At 60.2% G+C, this 18,580-nt stretch overlaps 3 protein-coding genes across 5 annotated transcripts; 2 read left to right on the top strand and 1 right to left on the bottom strand.

The window, feature by feature from the left end:
• The first annotated feature begins 613 nt into the window (after positions 1-613).
• On the top strand, positions 614-4,109 carry POLR2J (RNA polymerase II subunit J). Its single transcript, XM_058710935.1, has 4 exons — positions 614-727; positions 1,841-1,930; positions 3,134-3,308; positions 3,904-4,109. Exons 1-4 carry the CDS (start codon positions 675-677, stop codon positions 3,937-3,939), a joined length of 354 nt encoding a protein of 117 aa, XP_058566918.1. The 5' UTR covers positions 614-674; the 3' UTR covers positions 3,940-4,109.
• Positions 1,911-11,132, bottom strand: LRWD1 (leucine rich repeats and WD repeat domain containing 1). 3 transcript variants are annotated; one of them, XM_058710927.1, is made up of 15 exons: positions 10,919-11,132; positions 10,065-10,299; positions 9,848-9,964; positions 9,246-9,386; positions 8,901-9,005; positions 8,517-8,639; positions 8,315-8,429; positions 8,008-8,117; positions 7,605-7,812; positions 7,080-7,152; positions 6,853-6,993; positions 5,481-5,572; positions 4,937-5,092; positions 4,732-4,844; positions 1,911-2,129 (listed from the first exon to the last, which is right to left on the bottom strand). In XM_058710927.1, exons 1-15 carry the CDS (start codon positions 10,996-10,998, stop codon positions 1,911-1,913), a joined length of 2,028 nt encoding a protein of 675 aa, XP_058566910.1. In that variant the 5' UTR covers positions 10,999-11,132. The 3 variants fall into 3 exon arrangements, with proteins under 3 accessions (XP_058566910.1, XP_058566911.1, XP_058566913.1); XM_058710928.1 differs by lacking the exon at positions 1,911-2,129 and adding an exon at positions 4,383-4,651 and having other exon boundaries at positions 6,853-6,996; XM_058710930.1 differs by lacking the exon at positions 1,911-2,129 and adding an exon at positions 4,383-4,651.
• A 65-nt stretch (positions 11,133-11,197) lies between these two features.
• ALKBH4 (alkB homolog 4, lysine demethylase) lies at positions 11,198-17,611 on the top strand. Its single transcript, XM_058710931.1, has 3 exons — positions 11,198-11,363; positions 13,727-13,924; positions 16,665-17,611. The coding sequence occupies exons 1-3, from the start codon at positions 11,241-11,243 to the stop codon at positions 17,250-17,252; spliced, it is 909 nt and encodes a 302-aa protein (XP_058566914.1). The 5' UTR covers positions 11,198-11,240; the 3' UTR covers positions 17,253-17,611.
• Positions 17,612-18,580: the final 969 nt, after the last annotated feature.

Here is an 18,580-nt window from a genome sequence, read left to right as displayed (position 1 = left end):
CTCCTACACTTGCCCCTCCAAGCTCTTCTCTCCCCCTTGGATACACCTGTCCCCAGCCCTTACCCGCTGTCTGGCTAACAAGAAGCTCATTAGGCCACAAGCCCCCTTGGCCAGCCAGGGACGGCACAGCCGGGGGCCCGTGGCAGGCGGCCTTGGCGTGGGCTTCACAACCCACTGGCCCGGGGACCGGGAGCCCGTGAGGCGTCTTCCGCCCCCCGCCGGCCACAGCTGCCCACTGCGCCCTGGCTCCACCCTCCGTTCGAGGGCCTCGCTGGGTACTCCGAGGGCACATCTCCAAAGAAGGATCAAGGGGCACGGGGAAGCGGAGAGGGGCACATTGCCGCTTAGCCCGGTGAGGCCCTCTCAGCACCAGCAGAGCAGCTCCCAGCACCGCGAGTGGGGGCCGAAGCGCGCCCACAGGGGAACGAGCACACGGAGCCGACTCCGGGTTTACGCATGCGCAGAACCTCCAGCCCCCCCCCCCCCCCCCGCCCGCCTTCGGTCCCACGGGCTTTTCGCGTGCCTGCGGTACATCCTCCGGGCCGATAGGGGGCAATCAGCCAGTCTTCACACGGGTTCGGCCCGGCCGGAGTAACCCGGAAGCAGCCTCTAACCCGGAAGAGGTGGTGTTGTAGGATTCAGCCGGCGGCGGTGGTGGTGGCTGCGACGCTAGGATGAACGCCCCTCCCGCCTTCGAGTCGTTCTTGCTCTTCGAGGGCGAGAAGAAGTAAGTGGAGGCGGGGCGGGCCGGGGGTCGCGGGCAGAGTCTGGGGCTCCTCCGGCTCGTCCACTGCCGGGAGGACGGAAGCAGCTTTTACTGGGCGTCCCGTCCGCTTCGCCCTGCGTACGCCAAACTTGAGACTGCCCTGCCGGGCGGTGGTGAATGTCTCCATTCTGCAGAGGAGGAAACTGAGGCTCAGAGAGGCTGAGTAACTGCCCCGGCACACAGGAAGTGGCGGTCTGTATCGGAACTCAGAGTACCTGATGCCAGAGTGCTTTTCCTCTGGGATCCGACAGCCTCCTCATTTCTCTTCCTGGCCGCCGCTTTCATCCTCCTGATGCAGCCAGAGTGATGACTCCTAGGCTCTAGTCCGATCTTCACTCGCCCGTGGGCAACCCTGGGTGACCCCTTGCCTGCAGGGGGAAGGAGAAGGGTGTCTCGTGGTCTCAGACTGGACTTGGCTCCTGGATCCCCCACTTAACGTCTCCATACCTTTGGGCAAGTGACTTAATCTGCTTGAAGCCTCCTCTGGAAAATGGGCTTCTTGCTGTATTCAATCACAGGATTTTCTCTTAGGGGAGCTTAACGAGGTAATTTACGGAAAGCCAATTAAGCATCGGCTTTTCCTTCTCTTAACAGCCTGGCATGCAGGGAGGGCTCTGTGGTCTAGCCCTTACCAGCCACTTAGTCTCCCTTGGGAGCAGGGTTTGTCGACTGGGGCCCATTTTGCCCCCCAGGGGGGCTTTGGCAGTGTCTGCATTTTTCGTTGTCATGAAGGGGGTGCTCCTGGCAGTTAGTGAGTAGGGACCAGGGATACCGGTCGTGTCCTGCGGTGTACAAGACAGCCCCCGACAAAAACGAACTATCCGCCCTTAAATGCCAGTGGTGCCAAGGTGGAGGAACTCTGCTTTAGGAACAAGGAACAGTCCAGAGTAGGCGAGGGTCCCGGCAGAATCAGGGCGTAGCCACCCTGTGCTCTGAGTCAGAGGTCTTTATGGTTGAAGAGATTGAGGAAGGCTTCCAGGAGGAGGTAGGACTTGAGCCAGCGTTGAAGGGCAGGGTTTAGACTTGGGGGAGGAGAGACCCTGTTCCCCATCAGTTGCTCTCGTCTCTTCCTAGGATTACCATTAACAAGGACACCAAGGTACCCAATGCCTGTTTGTTCACCATCAACAAAGAAGACCACACGCTAGGAAACATCATTAAATCGTAAGTTCCAAGTCAAAGGCTCTTGGGCAGTGTTTAGGGGGCTGAGGCAGAGCAGAAATTCCAGATTTCCTGGTCTTTCTGAGCTACTGGAAGATCTGGGTGCTTGTTCTGGCAGCTCACACGTAAACGTGCATTTTCTGCAGAAGGACACTGACCCGTGTCGGTTCACGTAGCCATGTTTCTGTGTTGGCTCGTCTAGCTGAGGAAAGGAAGCGAACGTGCAGTGAGCCAGAGGAAAGCAGACCTACTTGTGTTTTGGGGCTGGGCACGGAGCAGCAGTCAGGATTAGTGCCCCCCCGACCCCGGCCACCGCGGTTTGTCACGGTGACCTCAGTAACACCTGGCATGCAAAGATAACACGTGCCAGAGACTGTAACGTACAGAGTAAAGGAAAGAGGTGGGAGAGAGGCTGTGGTGATCTGGCGCCCCTGTGGACAGAGCGCGGATATTGGTTGGTGGGTGTTTGTTTACGCCAGTGAGATCCCGGCCAGGTGCGATTGCTGTTCTGGCCCAAGGATTTGTTTCACTGCTGAAAAACACTATCGGTGAGGCCGGGTCTTTCCAAGGTTTGAGGCCGTGGGCAGGAGCCTGCCCGGTCTCCCGGTTGAAAGGAGGAGCTGGACTTGGCCGCCTGTCTTCTCTCTGGCCGAGTCCTGCCCTGAGCCGGGTGGTGGTGCTCAGGCCCTCCTGGGGCCTCGCCGCTCCCATGCAAGGCGAGGCACGTCCCCCGGGCTTCAGTTCACTTCGCCACAGCCTTGCAGAACGGGGCCCTCTGTGTGTGGGCAGCAGCTGCCAGCCCGTGTTGCCCAGAGGACTTTGATTTCTCCCCCTGCTGCCTTTACTGCTCTCATCGGGCTGGAAGCCGGGCTTTGTATTTTGTGTTCTGGTTTACTGAATCCTGGCTGCCTAGGGAGGGCTCTTTTGACTTCCCCTGAGGGAAGTTTTCTGGAAATCCTGCTTACCACGTGGAATTCCCACAGAGGTGTTTATGAGGGGCTTCCCCATGTGGTCTATCTTCGAAGCGTTTTCTTTCAGGATTTTTTTGGGGAAATCAAGAGCAGGGAGCCACCTGGGGTCAGCCCCCGGCTGTATTTGCTTACAGGTTTCAACCCAATGGGAAGATTCCTTGGTTATAGGCCTGGTAATCCCCAGGGGTGCTAGGCTCAGCCTCCCTGCGTCACACTGGCCATCTGTGTGTCCCAGACAGCTGCTGAAGGACCCCCAGGTGCTGTTTGCGGGCTACAAAGTCCCCCACCCCTTGGAGCACAAGATCATCATTCGGGTGCAGACCACACCGGACTACAGCCCCCAGGAGGCCTTCACCAATGCCATCACAGACCTCATCAGCGAGCTCTCGCTGCTGGAAGAGCGATTCCGGGTGAGGAGCCAGCTGTGCAGGGGAGCGGGGATGTTCTCGTGCCCACATCCGGCGCAACCATTGGGGGCAGGTGGTGACAGAGCAGGGATGTGACTATAGTCTCGAGCAAGTGCGGACTAAGGGGTTATGGAGTTGAGGTCTGGAGCCTGCTGTCTGCACGCATGGGTGGGACCTTACTGAGGGCTCCAGGCTTTCCTTGGGTGTTCTTATGGCCCCTTGGGGCTCCTCCCCCAAGTCTTCTCTGTGGTGCCGGCTACTCTGGTTTGTAAGGCCTGGCTGCTTCCAGGGCATTTCTGGAGGGGGCAGCTCATCCTGGGGTGGTTAGGGGGGATGGCCACACCTGTCCCTGCAGGGGTGGGGCTCAAAGTCTAGACCCAAGATAGAGCGGGAAAGACCCACGGCTTGTCAGATTTTAACATCTGTGTCATCTGCACCTTGCACAGATGGGGTGGGGCCGCTGCTGACTGCCCGGCTCCCAGGAGGGGCCAGGGTGGCAGTTCCCTGGCAGACCTCTGTCAGGGACCCTGGGGTTGTGTTCCCGGCACCCAGCCCCGGGCCTCTCCAGCTAAGTGCGCTGCTGCCCCTCTCTGCTCAGGTGGCCATCAAAGACAAGCAAGAAGGCATCGAATAGAAAGCTGGAGGGGTCTTGCTTGGCACCTGCACTGGAACCTTCTCCAGGCCCCAAGTAGAGAGCTGCTTCCCCAGCTTCGGGGACACCCTGGTGAGCCCCTCCCTCCAGAGCCAACGTGTATGTACATAGAGTCTGTTTTACCTTCCAAATAAAAGTGTGGCAGGAAGAGACCTGGATGTGGGCTAAAGCAAGGTGACCACACAGCACGTGGATTGCGAGGCTCCATGGAGGTAGACTCTTGCACGGTTACTCTGGGGCTGTATTTCAGAGTGGAAGACTCAGTTTTGTCTGAGGTGGCAGCGCGATCCCTCATTCTAGACCAACAACTGCAAAGCTGGGGGGCGGCCAGGGAGGCAGTGCTTCCAGGAGACCCTCAGCTGCCAGGTCCGCCTGCCCGTCTCAGACTAGGAATGCCAGACGGGGCCACAAACGGCTCTCCAGTCTTCTCTTAAACAGTAGAGACTTTAATAAAAACATTCGCCGATAAAAAGCTCCCTGTCATTAGCCCCAAAGCTGAATAAGTTAAGTTGTGTCCCTGGTGCTCCGCGACAGGCAGGAGGCCCTGCTCTGGCTACGGTCTCTTCCAGATGGCCACGATATTGGAGTCTGTCAGAGCGGTGAGGTAGGTAAAGGTGGGGTTGGCCACCACTGTGTTCACCATGGTCTTGGTCACCATCTGGCCGAGGGCCCAGGGCTGGGGCCACTTAAGGATCTGGGGGGAAGAGAGGGGGGCTGGGCTCCCGCTTCCTACACGGCAGTCCCGGCAGCAGGAGAGGGACACGCGGTGCCTACCTGCGTTGGGGCCTGCGGAGCTGCCGGCAGTGGAGGCTGCTGGGTCAGGATGTGCCTGACGTCGTAGACCCACACGTTGCCCTCCTCGTCTCCACACAGCACGATGCCCTCATCTGCCAGGACACACACGTTGAGATCGAAGGTGGGGCAGAGCTCCGGGAGGTGGAGGGCGGGATGGGGCAGCGGGGTGGGGGGGGGGGCTCACCAGGACAGGTGCTGAGCGAGAAGTAGGCCAGCTTGGTGGGTGACCACTGCAGCCGAGCCAGGACCACCACCGCTAGTGTGGACTGCTTGCCTCGGCCCACCCACGTCTGGCTCCAGCTCCACAGGCAGATGGTGCCCAGGCTGTTCCCCTTGGAGGCTGCGGGTGAGAACTGGGGTTGGGGGGGGCCCTCTCCACAAACCCGTCTGTTGCATAGCGGGGACCCCTCAGGAGCCCCTAAACCCCAGCCCGGGGAGGGGCGCCTGAGTGGCTCAGTCGGTTAAGCATCCGACTCTTAATCTCAGCCCAGGTCACGATCTCGCAGTTGGGGAGTTTGAGCCCCACGTCGGGCTCTGCACTGATGGTGCAGTGCCTGCCTGGGATTCTGTCTCTCCTTTCTGCCCCTCTCCCGCTTGTGCTCTCTCTCAAAATAAAAAAATTTTAAACCAAAAAACCCAGCCCAGGGAGAAGCAACCCACAAAGGCCCTACCAGGGCCTATCCTTGGTTCTCAGGAAGCCAGGCTGTCCCTGAGCAGGGCTCACTCACCCACGACATCCTCATTCACAAACGCCAGCCCGTCCACTCTCCGCCCCGGTGCCTCCGAGCCCTCGGAGAAGACAAACTCCACCTCACACACCCTGCGGGGCAGCAGCAGATGCCGGTCAGCTACCCCTGCACGGACAGGAGCCATGTGCCTCTAGACGTGCCCTCTGCCCCAACTAGGAGATGCGACAAGATCTGTCCCGGGCCCTGGAGGGGTTCGGCTTTGCCCTAGAAGGGGAGCCAGCACCTCTGGGGACACAGCCACAGGCGGTGGGAACTCAGGAGCAGGAGGGGCTGGTTCTCCCACCCCGTCCTGGGGGGCAGGGGTGAGGCAGGCAGTTTTGGGCCAGTGCCAGGAGCCAGAAGGTGATGGGAAGTGGCTGCTGCACTTTTCCAAGCTGAGAAGTATATGGGGTCGACGCTGCTTGGAAAGGCCGCCCGGCAGCTGCCCACGGTCCCCGTGCCACCTGGAGCCAGATAGGCGGCTGAGGAGCAGCAGACCCATCTGAGGCGTGGGCCACCACAGGGCTCGGACCCCAGACAGATGTGGGTGGGCAAAGGGTAGGGGGCAGGCCCAGGGCTTAACCAGGTGTGGTCCAGCCCAGTGCCTGTGGTGGCCCTGTGCAACTGCTCCAGCCCGTGCTGAAGCTTCTGGGATTTGCCTCCATGTAGCAGCTGCCTCACTCCTGTCACCCACCTCTAAGGTTCTTCCCAGGCCATCGACTGCATTTAGGACAAAATTCACAATCTTACCGGGGCCGACGGCCAGTGGCCCCAGCCTGAGCAACCTTACCACCTCCTGTGCCATCTCCTCCAGCTTCCCAAGCTGGGCCAGACCTCCCAGGTCAGCCAGCTGTCCCCACCCTGTGCACAGGCTGCTGCCTCTGTGTGAACACCTCCCCGCTCTGCCTGACTCCCTGCTAGGCTCACATGGTACCTTAGTCTTCCTTTGCACCTGACCTCACACCTTGGGGGTAACGGGCCATCTTTTTTAATGCCCGTCTCCACCACAAGGCTGTGGGCCCCGCAAGGGCAGGGATGCTATGCTGAGCTCAGTCTCTGGCCTACCGGGTGGTACAGATGAGCCCCACGCCTCTCCATTGCCCTCGAAGCTGAGGTGATCACAGCTCAGAGAAGTGACCCGGCCCAGTCCCCCCCACCCACAGAACACCAGGGAAGGAATGGATCACGAGGCTTTCCTTGAGAGACTGGCAGGAGGTGAGGACAGACCAGACTTGGGAAGAGGCCCCTGAAAACAGCCTCTGGCTGCCCAGAACGGGGCACAGCTTGGGCACCACCCCCGGCAGACCCACTCAGGGTCAGACGTCTGGACTGGCCGCGGCCAGGCTTTTGAGGCCTCCCGGGCCGGCCTTACCTCCTCTTCTGAGGCTGGTCCAGCCGCACGTCCCAGCAGCAGCAGCCACCCTCGCAGCCAGCCAGCAGGTAGGCCTCCGGGCAGGACGCCACAGGGCAGAGGCGTAGCGGGATGGAGGCAGCATCGAGTGTGAGCAGCTGGCTGCTGGCAGGTGGGGAAGAGTGTGAGGCCGCGGCCCTGTGTCGGCGCCCCACCCCCCCCTCCACCCCGCCCCTCAGCATCATCACCTGGCCTGGAATTCATAATCGTGGTTGGGCACCCCGACGTCCCAGAGGATGATCCGCTTGTCATAAGAGGCCGCTGGGCAGGAGATGGGAAGGGGAGAGGCGGCTCTGAGGAGGCCCTGCTCCCTCCCGCGGGCTCCATTCCAGGCCGAGGCCGTGGTCGCAAGGCCAGCCTGAGGCAGGCCGGGCCACAGCTGGGCCACGGAGGGCTCGAGTGCCTACGCTGCCTACCTCGCCCTAATCTAACGCGCCCCAAGGCAGGCAGCCATCTTCTTAGGCCTCCCCTCACACATCACCCTTGTCTGGCTTACCACTCTTGGGGGGCAGGGGTGTCCACCCAGGTCACAGAGCGGCCCGGCCTGTGGGAAAGCTTCAAGGCCATGGAGCAGCTGGGGGCAAAGCCAGGATCTGACGCCCTGTCAGTCGTCCGCAAAGCCACGCTGTTTCTACTACGGCCAGAGCAGAGCGTGGCCGCAGGAGCTCCCTACCGTGCTGGGGACACCTCAGGGGTGTGGGAGAGGGTCTTACTGAAGAGGTGGGTCTCGTGGGTGGGGCTGAAGCAGAGGGTGGCGATGGCCTTCTTGTGGGCCCGGATGACTCCGCAGCAGAAGCCAGCACGCACGTGCAGCAGCCGGACCAGGCCCCGTAGGCCTGCAGCCGCCAGCACACTCCAGCGCTTCTTGTGGCCTGCCTGCGTGACCACTGTCAGGGCTGTCCAGGCCACCGAGAAGAACTCCTGTGGGGGGGGGGGGGGGGGAGGGAGAGGGCATCACTAAGGGGCAGGGCTACGTGCGCACAGTGCCTGCAAGGTCAGGTCTGCGGCACTGAAGCCCGGCAGAACAGAGTCACCGAGCGAGCAGGTGGCCGAGCCCGGGCCCCCAACCCCGGCACTCTGCCCACAGTCCCGCACGAGCAGGGCCCCGGCACTCACCTCGCCAGGCGCCTTGTACTTGTGCAGTACGATGCCCGTCTGGCAGTCTATCACACACACGGCCTCCCCGCCACACGTGGCCACGGTCTGTGATGTGGCCCCTGCCTGCCCTGTCGTGAGGGGTCAGCCTAAGTAAAAGCGTTTCCTGTGAGGTTTGCCCCAGCAGCTCCTTCCTGGCCTTGACGACACTTCATGAGCTGTCTCTCGCAGGTCCCCCATCCACTGAGGCGGCCCCCTGACCAGAAAGCTTGTTCCTGCTCGTTCCCTTGGCTGTCACCCTGGCCCTGCCTGCCCCACAAGGATGTACCCTCCTCCCAGGCCGGCTCGAAGGCGCAGGCCCAGAGCTGGGTCTCCAGGTCCCGAGGGCTGTTGTTCTTGCTGTGACATTGCAGAAAGTGCAGGGGCTCCAGGTCCAGGGCAGGCTGTGGGGGCAGAGGTGGGGTTCACAGCTGCCCCAGCCCTCACTCCCTGCCAGCTGCCCAGCTGCTTCCTGGCCCCTGCGAGCTTACCTGGCTGCCATCGGAGCCCATGGGGCTGCCCTTCACGTGGGCCGGTGGGGAGGGGCATCCCCGCTTGCTGGAAGACAAGCTGAGTGAGACGTCACCCGACCGTTTCAAGGCCATCGGTCTGGCCTGTGGAGGGGGTCAAGGCTGGGCTGAGAAGAGCCTGGTGACCATGGGCCCATCTGCCCAGGGCTTCCTTCCTCTGCATCACTCTCCCACGGGTGTAGAAAGCCAGGGTTGGCCCCCAAGGTCAACTTGAACTTGCCCAGGCATCAGAGGCCATCTCCTGGGCTCATTTCCAGGACCCCTCCCCTTCCCTCCTCTAGTCTCCCTAGGCGGGAAAGGCCAAGACAGGCCTGTGAAGCCTTGAGAGCTGCATGATACACCTACCCTGGGCTCCTGGGTGGCTGTGGCTTTTGAAGGCCTCTCTGGGATGCCGGTCTCATGCACCTGGGTCCCACCAGAGGCCACCAGCGCCTCAGAAATCATCTGCACCTATGTGGGGCCGGGACATCAGGAAGCTGGGTACATGCAGTCCTAGGGGCCCCCAGCCCCTCCCCCAACTGCTGGGACAAACAGCCTGTGCTTCCCATGCAACCATTAAGTCAGCCTTCTCTGACCCATGCCACTCTCCCATAAATCCTTATGGCCAGAGGCTTCCAGGGCAGCTGAAGGCATGGGAGCCATAGAGGATCTGGGAGAACCAACTCCCAGCACAGCAGGGTGAGGCCATACCCGCCACTGGGTGAACTCGCTGAGGGACTCAGGCCCATAGCGGACGTTCCTAACTGCGGACTTCACAAAGTCAGCCTGGGCCTTCTCTGCCTCCTCCTCTGGGCTCCGTGTGGCCATGAACTTCTCCCAGTGAGCGGTGACCTGCCACCAAAGGGACCAGATTCAAGCCCAGCCCACCCCAGATCTCCTGGACCCTCTGTGGAACCTCTGCATCCAATCTTCTGGCCCCAATTGTCCCACCTCACTGTCTCCTGGAAGTCTCCCTGAACCACAGCCTTCTTAGCTGCAGCATACACAGTCCTAAACAACCCACACGTGAGCAACAGCCCCAAGGAGAAGCTGGCCCAGAGAAAGGTTACTTGAAAGTGTCTTAGCCTCCCTGGCCGGGCCCCGCCCCCACACCTGGAAAGCCAGACCTCTCAGGACGAGAGACCAAGCACCACAGCCAGGCTCAGAGCAACATGTCAGGCTAGGACCTAAAGGCCACTCAGTATCAGGGCAGAGCACTCCCGTGACCCTCACTTGGGGTCCCCCCAGTGTTGCTCATTCCTCAAGGTCCCCAAGCGTTTCCAAACACCAGAGAAGCCTGCTGGCTCCCTTACCCTGCTGGTCAGCTCCCGGTTTAGGTTCTCCACCTGAGAGGAAGTGGAGGAAGCATCCTTGCCATTGACCTTACGGAGCTTGGGCAGGAGAAAGGAGACTTTCAGGTTGTCACTGACCTGGGGGATGAGGGAGAGTGGCTCAGTGTCCACCTGTGGCTCAGCCCAAGTGTGCCGGCCCTGGGTACGGGGCAGGTGGGGGAGGGGGTACCCTACTTACAGTCAGGAAGGGGTTGCCTTCCAGGCTCAGCTCCTCAAGCTGCGGGAATTGACACAAGGCAGTGACGTCTCCCAGCTGGTTGTTGGCGCAGCGGAGGATGCGCAGGTGGGACAGGCCCAGATTGGCGGGCAGCGTCTCCAGCTGGTTGTTGGAAAGGTCCAGCTCTTGCAGCTGTGTCAAGCGGCTCAGGAGCTTGGGGTCCAAGTGCTCCGAGAGCAGCTTCAGGCCAGACAAGCTGGGTGGGGGCAGACAGGGAGGGCTCAGGGGAGGGGAGGGGAGGGGAGGGGGAGAGGAGGGGAGGGGAGGGGGAGAGGAGGGGAGGGGAGGGGGAGAGGAGGGGAGGGGGGAGGGGGAGGAGCCCCCCCCCCCCCCCCCCCCAGGACAGTCCAGGGTGCCTCCGAAGCCTTTTCCAGCAGAGGATCGCCTTCGTGCACAGCTTTTCCTTCTTAAAATCTAGTAACTACTTTACAACTCAATACAGCTGGCACCTCCAGAAAGCTCTCCCTCATCCTCTATGGGAACTCCTCTGTGCTGCCCTGGGCCTCGGGAATTAGCTCAACAGGTTGCTCAATACCCTTTCTGCAGGACTGTCTCCCCCTAAGCCCAGGCCCCCTTCAGGGAAAAGGCCACTCAGGGCCCAGTCGGCCCCTCTCATAACGGCAGCCCTGAGTTTGGCCCGAGTGATCAGCCTCCGCCTAACCGACAAGGCGATAACGGGGCCAGGGAGGGAGTGGGCATGGGTCGCAGACTTTCTTCACTCCCAGCGGGCAACACAGGCCCGGGTGGCGGGCTGTGTGTCCCCCGCCCCCCCCCCCCCCCCGGCGGACCCCCGTCGCCCCCGGCCCGCCTCTTACTCCAAGCTCCGGATTTTCCCCAGCCGGTCGCTCTTGGGACGCCCCCGCTGCATGAGCAGCCGCGCCGAGAGGGGGCCCATGGCGAGGAGACGCGACCCGCGCTGGCCGGTCGGCGGCACCGGCGTCCAGCCGAGTCCGTGCCTCCTGGAGACCGAAGTTAACGTCCGCGGCTGGCGGAGCTCTGGAGGCGGCGCCGCGCGAGCCCGTCGCTGGCGACGACCGGAAGGAAGCGGCCCGGCGGACCTCGTGCCCCGCGGGCTGACTACGACTCCCAGCGGCCCCCGCGGCCCCGCGCCTGCGCTTTGGCCGCCAGGACGCGGCGATGGCGGCTGCGGCGGTGGCGGCCCCCGAAGTCCTCCGGGAATGCGGCTGCAAGGGCATCCGGACCTGTCTGATCTGCGAGCGGCAGCGCGGAGGTGACCCGCCCTGGCAGCACCCCCCGCAGGTGAGGGTTGGGGGAGGGGCCGTGCCATAACTCCCTTCTTCAGATAGGGAAACTGAGGCCCAAACTGGCTACGAAGATGGGCCCCGGTTCAACCCGTGTCAGAGACCCTCGCCGTGGGGGCGTTGCAGGATCAGATGAGTGCTTTGAGGGGGGTTTGGATTGGGGAAGGGGCTGGAGTGGGTGCCATCTGACTGCAACTCCCCTCTGAGCCCTGGGGGTGGGGGGGTAGTGTGACAGCGGACCTCCACGTAACCCCCGTGGGGCCAGGAGCTTCACGGAGTGGGGAGACGAACCGTAAAGAGGAAAGGATGCCGAAAACCAGGCAAGGCGAAGGTCCTAGAAACCGTTGGGCAGAAGTGGGCAAGGAGGAAATTAATTCCAGTTAATTAATGAAAAAGTACTTAGAACCTTTGAGGTGGGCGAGGACATTTCCACTGGGGGAGCTGCTTAGATAAAGGCCTGGGGTAGGTGCGTGTGTTTGGAAGGAGGGTGATGCTTGGAGGGATGGTCAGTGGGGCCTGATCACAGAGGGCTCTGTGTGTGGCTGCTGGATAGCCTGGATTTGTCCCGAGGGCCATGGAGAGCTGCTGAGGGTTTTAAAGGAAGTTAACACGTGAGTTTTAGAAAGATCCTGGGAGGGGGAGGGGAGGATAGGAAAGTATGGACCCTGGGAAGCCAAGGAAGAAACTGTCACGGTGTCCCTGGCAAAAGCTTGGAAGGGTCAGTGGGAAACAGTATGGTGATTCCTCAGTAAATTAAGAGTAGAATTACTGTATGATCTAGCAATTCTGGGTAGACACCCAAAAGAATTGAAAGCAGACACTTGAAGAGAGATTTGTACACCCACACTCACAGCAGCCTCATTCCCAGTAGCTAAAAAGTGGAAGCGATGTAAGCATCCATCAGTGGATGAGTGGATAAACAAAATGTGACACAATATGTACAGTAGAATATTATGCACCTTAAAAGGGAAGGGCATTCTGACACAACATGAATGAATCCTGAGGTCATTATGCTGACTGAAATGTCAGTCACAAAAGGGTAAATGTTGTAGGATTCCACTTACATGAGGTTCAGAGAGTAATCAGATTCTTAGAGTCAGAAAGTGGAATGATGGGTGCCTGGGCCTGGGGGAAAAGAAGTTGTGGTTTAATGGGTACAGAGGTTTGCTTTTACGTGATGAAAAAATGCTGGAGATGGGTGCACAACGTGAAGGTTTGGTGGTGAAGGCGGTGAAAACGTTTTATATATATATATGTATGTATATACGTATATATGTATATATGTATATATACATATATACTTACATGTGCACATATATGTACATGTGCGTGTGTACATATATATACTTTTTTTTTTTTTTCTTACCGCAATTAAAGCGTGAAAAGTGCCAAAAGTCTGAACTTTGCCTGTGACCATGGGTGTGGAGACACAGGGCACTGTGGGGTAGCACCTGCTCAACTTGATGTCTGTGGGATGAGCAGAAGGTCCAGGATGGCTCCCTAACTGTAACGTGTCCGTGTGAAGTGCTAGAAGACAGAGGACAATGGCGTGGGTAGCAACGGCCATGAAATGCAAAAGGGGAGGGAGCAGAATTAATTGGGCAGGGAGGGCTTCGTGCTGCCACACCGCTGGGACAGAGTCATGGCCAACCCAGCTGGGAGCTCCGGAGCAGACTGACTGGTAGAGGAGTCCCATGTTGGGTGTGAAAAGCCAGACCTGCGCTGAGTCATTGGCCGGGGGCTGTCTGGGACCAGGATGGCCTCTGGCCGAAACCTGGGGCAGATTCTGAAGGCACTGCAGCAGGAGGGGGTCAGCCGGGCACTCCTCCAGGATGACTGGCAAGTTCTCTCCTTCGAAGGGAGATTGAGGCAGTGCCTGTGCAACCACAGAGGAGGGCCGGGCCCGGAGTCCTCCCCACCTCTGCCTCTAGCTGTCCAACATGCTTGCCCTCTGAACAGCTCCGGGGTCCTTTCCTTTAGACGCTGGGGAGAGCAGGAGACACCCCACAGTGATGCTAGAACAGTGTGAACTCGCGGGCAGCCTTGGGCTGTGTAGCCTTCAGCCGGTTCCTTAACTTCATTCGTCCTGGGTCACCCCATCTTTAAAACAGAACAGAAGATGGTTACATGGATGCTCTTCCCACCTACAGCTGAGGAATGTGACAAAGGAGAGGGCCCCAGGCAGGGCTTCTGCATCACTGCCTCTCTCGGCCTAGTATGGACTCCAGCTGCTTCCCAAAGTGGCACCAGGGGAGGGAGAAGCTCTTGGCAGGGGCCGCTCCTAAGAAGGGGCCTCCGGAAGGTGCACACACAGTGAGGAAGGGCTTCGGCGGCTCCAGGTCCCTCGTCTTTCTTTTGCAGAAAACACACCGCTTCATTTACTACTCTGACACTGGCTGGGCCGTGGGGGCTGAGGAGTCTGACTTTGAAGGCTGGGCCTTCCCGTTCCCCGGTGTGACGCTGATAGAGGACTTCGTGACCCGGGAGGAAGAAGCTGAGATGGTACAGCTGATGGACCGGGAGCCTTGGAAGCTCTCCCAGTCTGGACGGAGGAAGCAGGTAGGACGGCCCAGAGCCGGGGACTCCAGGAGGGCCAGGCTGGCTGGTCAGGGAGGAGTCACCCTGCTGGGCCCCTGCACACTCCTTGCCCCGTCCCGTCCCGTGCCTTGCTCACCTCCCTCCCAGCGCCTCTCGGCAGCCACAACCCGTGACACCCCCTCACCAGGGCCGCTAGGGGGCGGGCTCCTCTGACCTTGGGGCTCTGGCAGCTGGGGCGTGGGTGTGCTGGAGGGAGGGGCAGAGGCGGGCCCAGCCTGCTCCGCTTCCCCAGAGGCATCAGACTCGGTGAGGCGGGCCGTAAGGCAGACTGGTGCCCAGCTCAGAGGGTTTCTGGAAGGCCGCCGCTCGCCTTCCCCCCGAAGTCCTCTCCCCATCCGTTTCGAGACACTTGGGCCTCCGAGTCCTGGGCCTCCTCTTTGTCAGGAATGACAGCCCCTCTTTTCTGCAGCCTTGTCGGCCAGGACCTGAGAGCCATCCATCGGCCGCCTTCTCTCCTTCCCTCCCCCTCCTGTGGGCTTTTCCGTCCCCACTTCGGTGCCCGGCGAGTTATCACACCACTTCCTCTGCTGCTCCTGTGCCCTTTCGTCCCTCACTATCCTCCTTCCGCTAAACCACAGCCCCCATCAAGTCTGGCTCCTCTTGCTGGGCGCCTCCCAGCCCTGGCTCTCCAACCCTGAGCTGGGCCGTCCTGCTCTGGAGGTCATGCCAACCTCCCCCAAGGTGGCCCTTCTGCGGCTCTCCTTCCAAACCTTCCCTTCCCCCCCTCCGCCGGCTCTCCACCGAGCCCCCTCTGACTCAGAAGATGCTGGCGGGTGTTGCTCCCCTCGCTCTCGACATTAGTTTTGCCTCAACTGGGTCTTTTCCGCCAGGCTGCCAGTAAGCTCTAGCTCTCTCCTCTGCGGCCCGATTCCTCAGAAGAGTTGTTTATTCCGTCTCCAGCTCCTCTCCTCCTGCTCCGCTTACTGTACTCAGCACTTCCATCCCGGCCTCTGCGCCCTAAACCCTGTGGCCGACTTTCAGGCTCAGTCCTGGGGCCTCTTCTCTTCCAGACGCCCCCTCGCCGGGCTCCATGAGTCACGGCTCTGACACCGAGTGTGTGTTTGCGACTCCCACGTTCGTGTCTCTGGCCGGCTTCTCCTATTTGTCAGACCTGAACTGAGCTTTGAGTCTTCATCCCCCCCCCATGCCCCCCTGTAGTGTCCCCACCTTGGCAAATTCCAGCTTCCATCTGCTCAGGCTGGCAACCGTGGAGCTTTCCAGATTCCTCACTGTGTCTCATTGGTAATCCCCGTCAGCTCTCTTCCTTCAAACACACTCGGGATCTGAGAACACAGCACCCCTACCACTGCCACCCCCTTAGGTCCCAGCCCCCAGTTCTGTCACTGGGATTCCCACAGGAGCTTCCCTTACCCCTCTTCTGTCACTTTCCACTGGAGAGGAAGGTGACCCCCATTGACGCCCCCTCAGATAGACTCACTGCTCTGCTACAAACCCACCAGGCCTTCCGCCCCAGCCTGGGCTTCCCCTGCTGCTTGGTGCTCCTGGGATGTCCCTACAGCAGCCTGCTCGGTACTCCTGAGATGCTCCCTTCTAGCCTGCCACCGCCCGGGGGACCCAGCCACTCAGACGTGCCAAAGCCGGCAGGAGAAAGACCTTTCCACCAGACAGTGCCCCCCTCCACTAGAGGGGGACTGCAGGGGGCAGGAGGTGGTGGATAAATGCTCATCCCTTGGGCCACAGGTCTGAGGTGTATTCTAGAAGCCTCCTCCCTAACATTTGTTTTGGGGTTATTTTTTTTAGATAGAACCCACACACTGTAAAATCTGCCCATTTAACACGTACGGTTTGTTTTGGTATATTCATAATATCACACAGCCATCTCCACTGCCTTACTTCTGGAACGTGCCCATCACCCCAGAGGCAACCTGTACCCATTAGCAGACGCTCCCCGTTCCCCTGTCCCCTGGCAACCACTAATCTACTTTCTTTCTGGATTTGCCTGTTCTGGATATTTCATGCAAATGGGATTGTATCACATGTGGCCTTTTGTGTCGGCTCCTCTCACTGACCATGACGTCGGCCTGTGTCGGTGCTACGCTGTTTGCGGCTGGACAAACAGCTCCTCCGTCGTGTGGCTCTGCCACCATTGCTTCATCCACTTGTCCGATTGCGGACACTGGGTTGTTTCCGCTTTCTGGCCACTGTGCCCTAGTGCTGCTTTGAATGCCCACGTGGCAAGTGTCTGCATGGCCGCGTTTTCGGGACTGGGCGTGGAGCTGGGAGTTTTGACTCCTGGGCTGTGTGCTAACTTCTCTCTCGTGGTTCTGATCCCCAGCTTCGATCAGCTTGATGAGGCTGCCTTGGGCTAGCCCGCCTTCCCTCGCCGCTCCTTCTACCCACATCCTGACCCCTTGGTCTCCCGTCCCAAAACACCCTACCTGCATATGGGCCTTCTGTCTTTAGCTCTGCTTTCGGGGGCACGTAGTCTAAGACATCCCCCTGAGCACATCACGTCCTTTTCCTGCTTTATTTTCTCCCTTAGCGTTTACCAACGTCTGAGTGTTGGCTCTTTGTCATTGGTGCAGGCCTCCTGCTGCTGGAGAGCCAGATCCTGATCCACGGAGTCAGGAGTTTTTGCTTGTCTTGGTCACCGCGATCGGATTCTTCAGCCCTGGTCTGTGATAGCCATTCCTATAAACTCAAGACGCTTCTCTGCTTCTTTTTTGTCCACCCCCTTCAGGACTATGGCCCCAAAGTCAACTTTAGGAAACAGAAGCTAAAGACCGCTGGCTTCAGAGGCCTCCCCAGCTTCAGCCGGGAGGTGGTGCGGAGGATGGGCCTGTACCCCATCCTAGAGGACTTCCGGCCCGTGGAGCAGTGTAACCTGGACTACTGCCCTGAGCGGGGCTCGGCCATCGACCCCCACCTGGACGACGCCTGGCTGTGGGGGGAGCGGCTGGTGAGCCTCAACCTCCTGTCCCCGACCGTGCTGTCCATGTCCCGGGAGGCGCCCGGCAGCCTGCTGCTCTGTCTGGCCCCATCCGGCTTCCCGGAGGCCTTGGTGGAGGGTGTGATGGCTCCCAGCAGGTCCGTCCTGTGCCAGGAGGTGGAGGTGGCCGTCCCCTTGCCCCGCCGCTCTCTGCTCGTGCTCACGGGTGCCGCGCGGCACCAGTGGAAACACGCCATCCACCGCAGACACATCGAGGCCCGCCGCGTGTGCGCCACCTTCAGGGAGCTGTCGGCCGAGTTCCGTCCCGGCGGGAGGCAGCAAGAACTGGGGCAGGAACTCCTGCAGATCTCTCTCTCCTTTCAAGGGAGACCTATGTGAGCCACCTCCCTGGGGCCGGGAGCTGGCGCTGGGCCTGGCCAGGGCGCCGGCTCCAGAGTTGACTGCCTGCCAGGACGGCAGGGCGGGAAGCCCAGCACAAGGGGCTTTCTCCCCAGACGATTAGCTTTTCAGAGAAGACTGCTCAGCACCCTGACATCACGACAGCGTGAGCCCTGCCCGGGAGCTGGTTGTGATGGGAATGTGCCTCGGGTCAGTCCTGTTTGACCCGCACCGCGGCCACCTGTGTGGCTTGTCACAGTTTGAGGGCAGTGGGATCGTTGGAGCTTAAACACGTTGGTACCACCTGAAACCGTTTTCTCCTTTATCCCTCGCTCTTAATGAAGTTCCCTGATAGCCCATTCTCCAGTCCTTTCATTTGGGAAGCGAGTTGGAGAACAGAATCGACAGAACATTTGAAGTTATGTCCGACTTCAGAGCTGGTGATGGCCTCTGAGCCAGGCGCTGCCCAGGTCATGCTTGACCCCAGGGAGGTGGGCGATGCAATGAGGAGAGGGAAGTCCCCGGAGAGTCTGGTCCCACCTCCCCATCCCATGCTGTTAAAAAGTAGGGGAGGGCACAGTGTAGTTCACTTCCTGGCACTGGTGTTTCATGGGGTGCTCACCTTGGATGCTCAGCCAGCCCTCTTCTGCTTATGAGACAAAATATACTCGCTAGCCACGTGCTCAGTGCCAAACTTTGGAACCAGGGCCCCATCGTAGCCCAGAAAGGTTCATGGTAGGCACTGGTCTTCAGTCATTCTAGAACCTTCTATCACCTGTCAGGTGGGGGAGCACTGGCCACCACACACTGTGAAGTGGCATTGATCTGGAGAGCCATGGAGAGGCTGCTGAGTTTCCAGTGGCTATATGAGCCCGGCTGCAGGGCGGGTGGCTCCCTAAGCTCACTTGGAGCAGGAGAGTAGAGGATAGCTTCTTCCCAAGGTTGTGACCCTCCCAGACCCCACACTGGGCATTTAGATGTAGGCCTGCCGGTGAGCAACGCAGTAGACTTGCAAGCTGGCGGGGCGGGGGGGGGGGGGGGGGGGGAGGGTCTACCCCATGGGGCCCGTGAGGCCTTTGCCCTGACAGGCTGGGCCTTGGAGCACCGTGTACGCGGAGCCTGCAAGGTGTTCTGCCGAAGAAGGGCTCCACGGGAAACGTATGTCTGGGAAACTGCACACCCAGGCCTGCTGGGGAGAGGCCCGTTAGGGCCAGGAGAGCCACTAAGCAAAGCAGCCCACTTCCCCCAGAATCACCCAGGGCTTGCCAGACATCTGACAGTGGGCCCTTCCTCCAGCCCTACCGAGCACACCTTAGGTCCGCCTGGTC

This window comes from Neofelis nebulosa, chromosome 18 (genome assembly GCF_028018385.1).
Source record: "Neofelis nebulosa isolate mNeoNeb1 chromosome 18, mNeoNeb1.pri, whole genome shotgun sequence".
Taxonomy (NCBI): Eukaryota; Metazoa; Chordata; class Mammalia; order Carnivora; family Felidae; genus Neofelis; species Neofelis nebulosa.
The sequence above is the reverse complement of the archived record's forward strand: the minus strand, read 5'-3'. Positions and strand labels throughout refer to the sequence as shown.

Excerpts from the sequence above, each read along its gene's own strand:
- POLR2J (XM_058710935.1), top strand. The coding sequence starts at position 675 with ATGAACGCCCCTCCCGCCTTCGAGTCGTTCTTGCTCTTCGAGGGCGAG. Across the intron at positions 1,931-3,133 it reads CTAGGAAACATCATTAAATC|ACAGCTGCTGAAGGACCCCC; the intron begins GTAAGTTCCAAG and ends TGTGTGTCCCAG. Across the intron at positions 3,309-3,903 it reads TGCTGGAAGAGCGATTCCGG|GTGGCCATCAAAGACAAGCA; the intron begins GTGAGGAGCCAG and ends CTCTCTGCTCAG.
- LRWD1 (XM_058710927.1), bottom strand. The coding sequence starts at position 10,998 with ATGGGCCCCCTCTCGGCGCGGCTGCTCATGCAGCGGGGGCGTCCCAAG. Across the intron at positions 5,573-6,852 it reads GACCAGCCTCAGAAGAGGAG|GGTGTGTGAGGTGGAGTTTG; the intron begins GTAAGGCCGGCC and ends GCTGCCCCGCAG. Across the intron at positions 5,093-5,480 it reads TGTGAATGAGGATGTCGTGG|CCTCCAAGGGGAACAGCCTG; the intron begins GTGAGTGAGCCC and ends TCTCACCCGCAG.
- ALKBH4 (XM_058710931.1), top strand. The coding sequence starts at position 11,241 with ATGGCGGCTGCGGCGGTGGCGGCCCCCGAAGTCCTCCGGGAATGCGGC. Across the intron at positions 11,364-13,726 it reads CCTGGCAGCACCCCCCGCAG|AAAACACACCGCTTCATTTA; the intron begins GTGAGGGTTGGG and ends TTTCTTTTGCAG. Across the intron at positions 13,925-16,664 it reads AGTCTGGACGGAGGAAGCAG|GACTATGGCCCCAAAGTCAA; the intron begins GTAGGACGGCCC and ends CACCCCCTTCAG.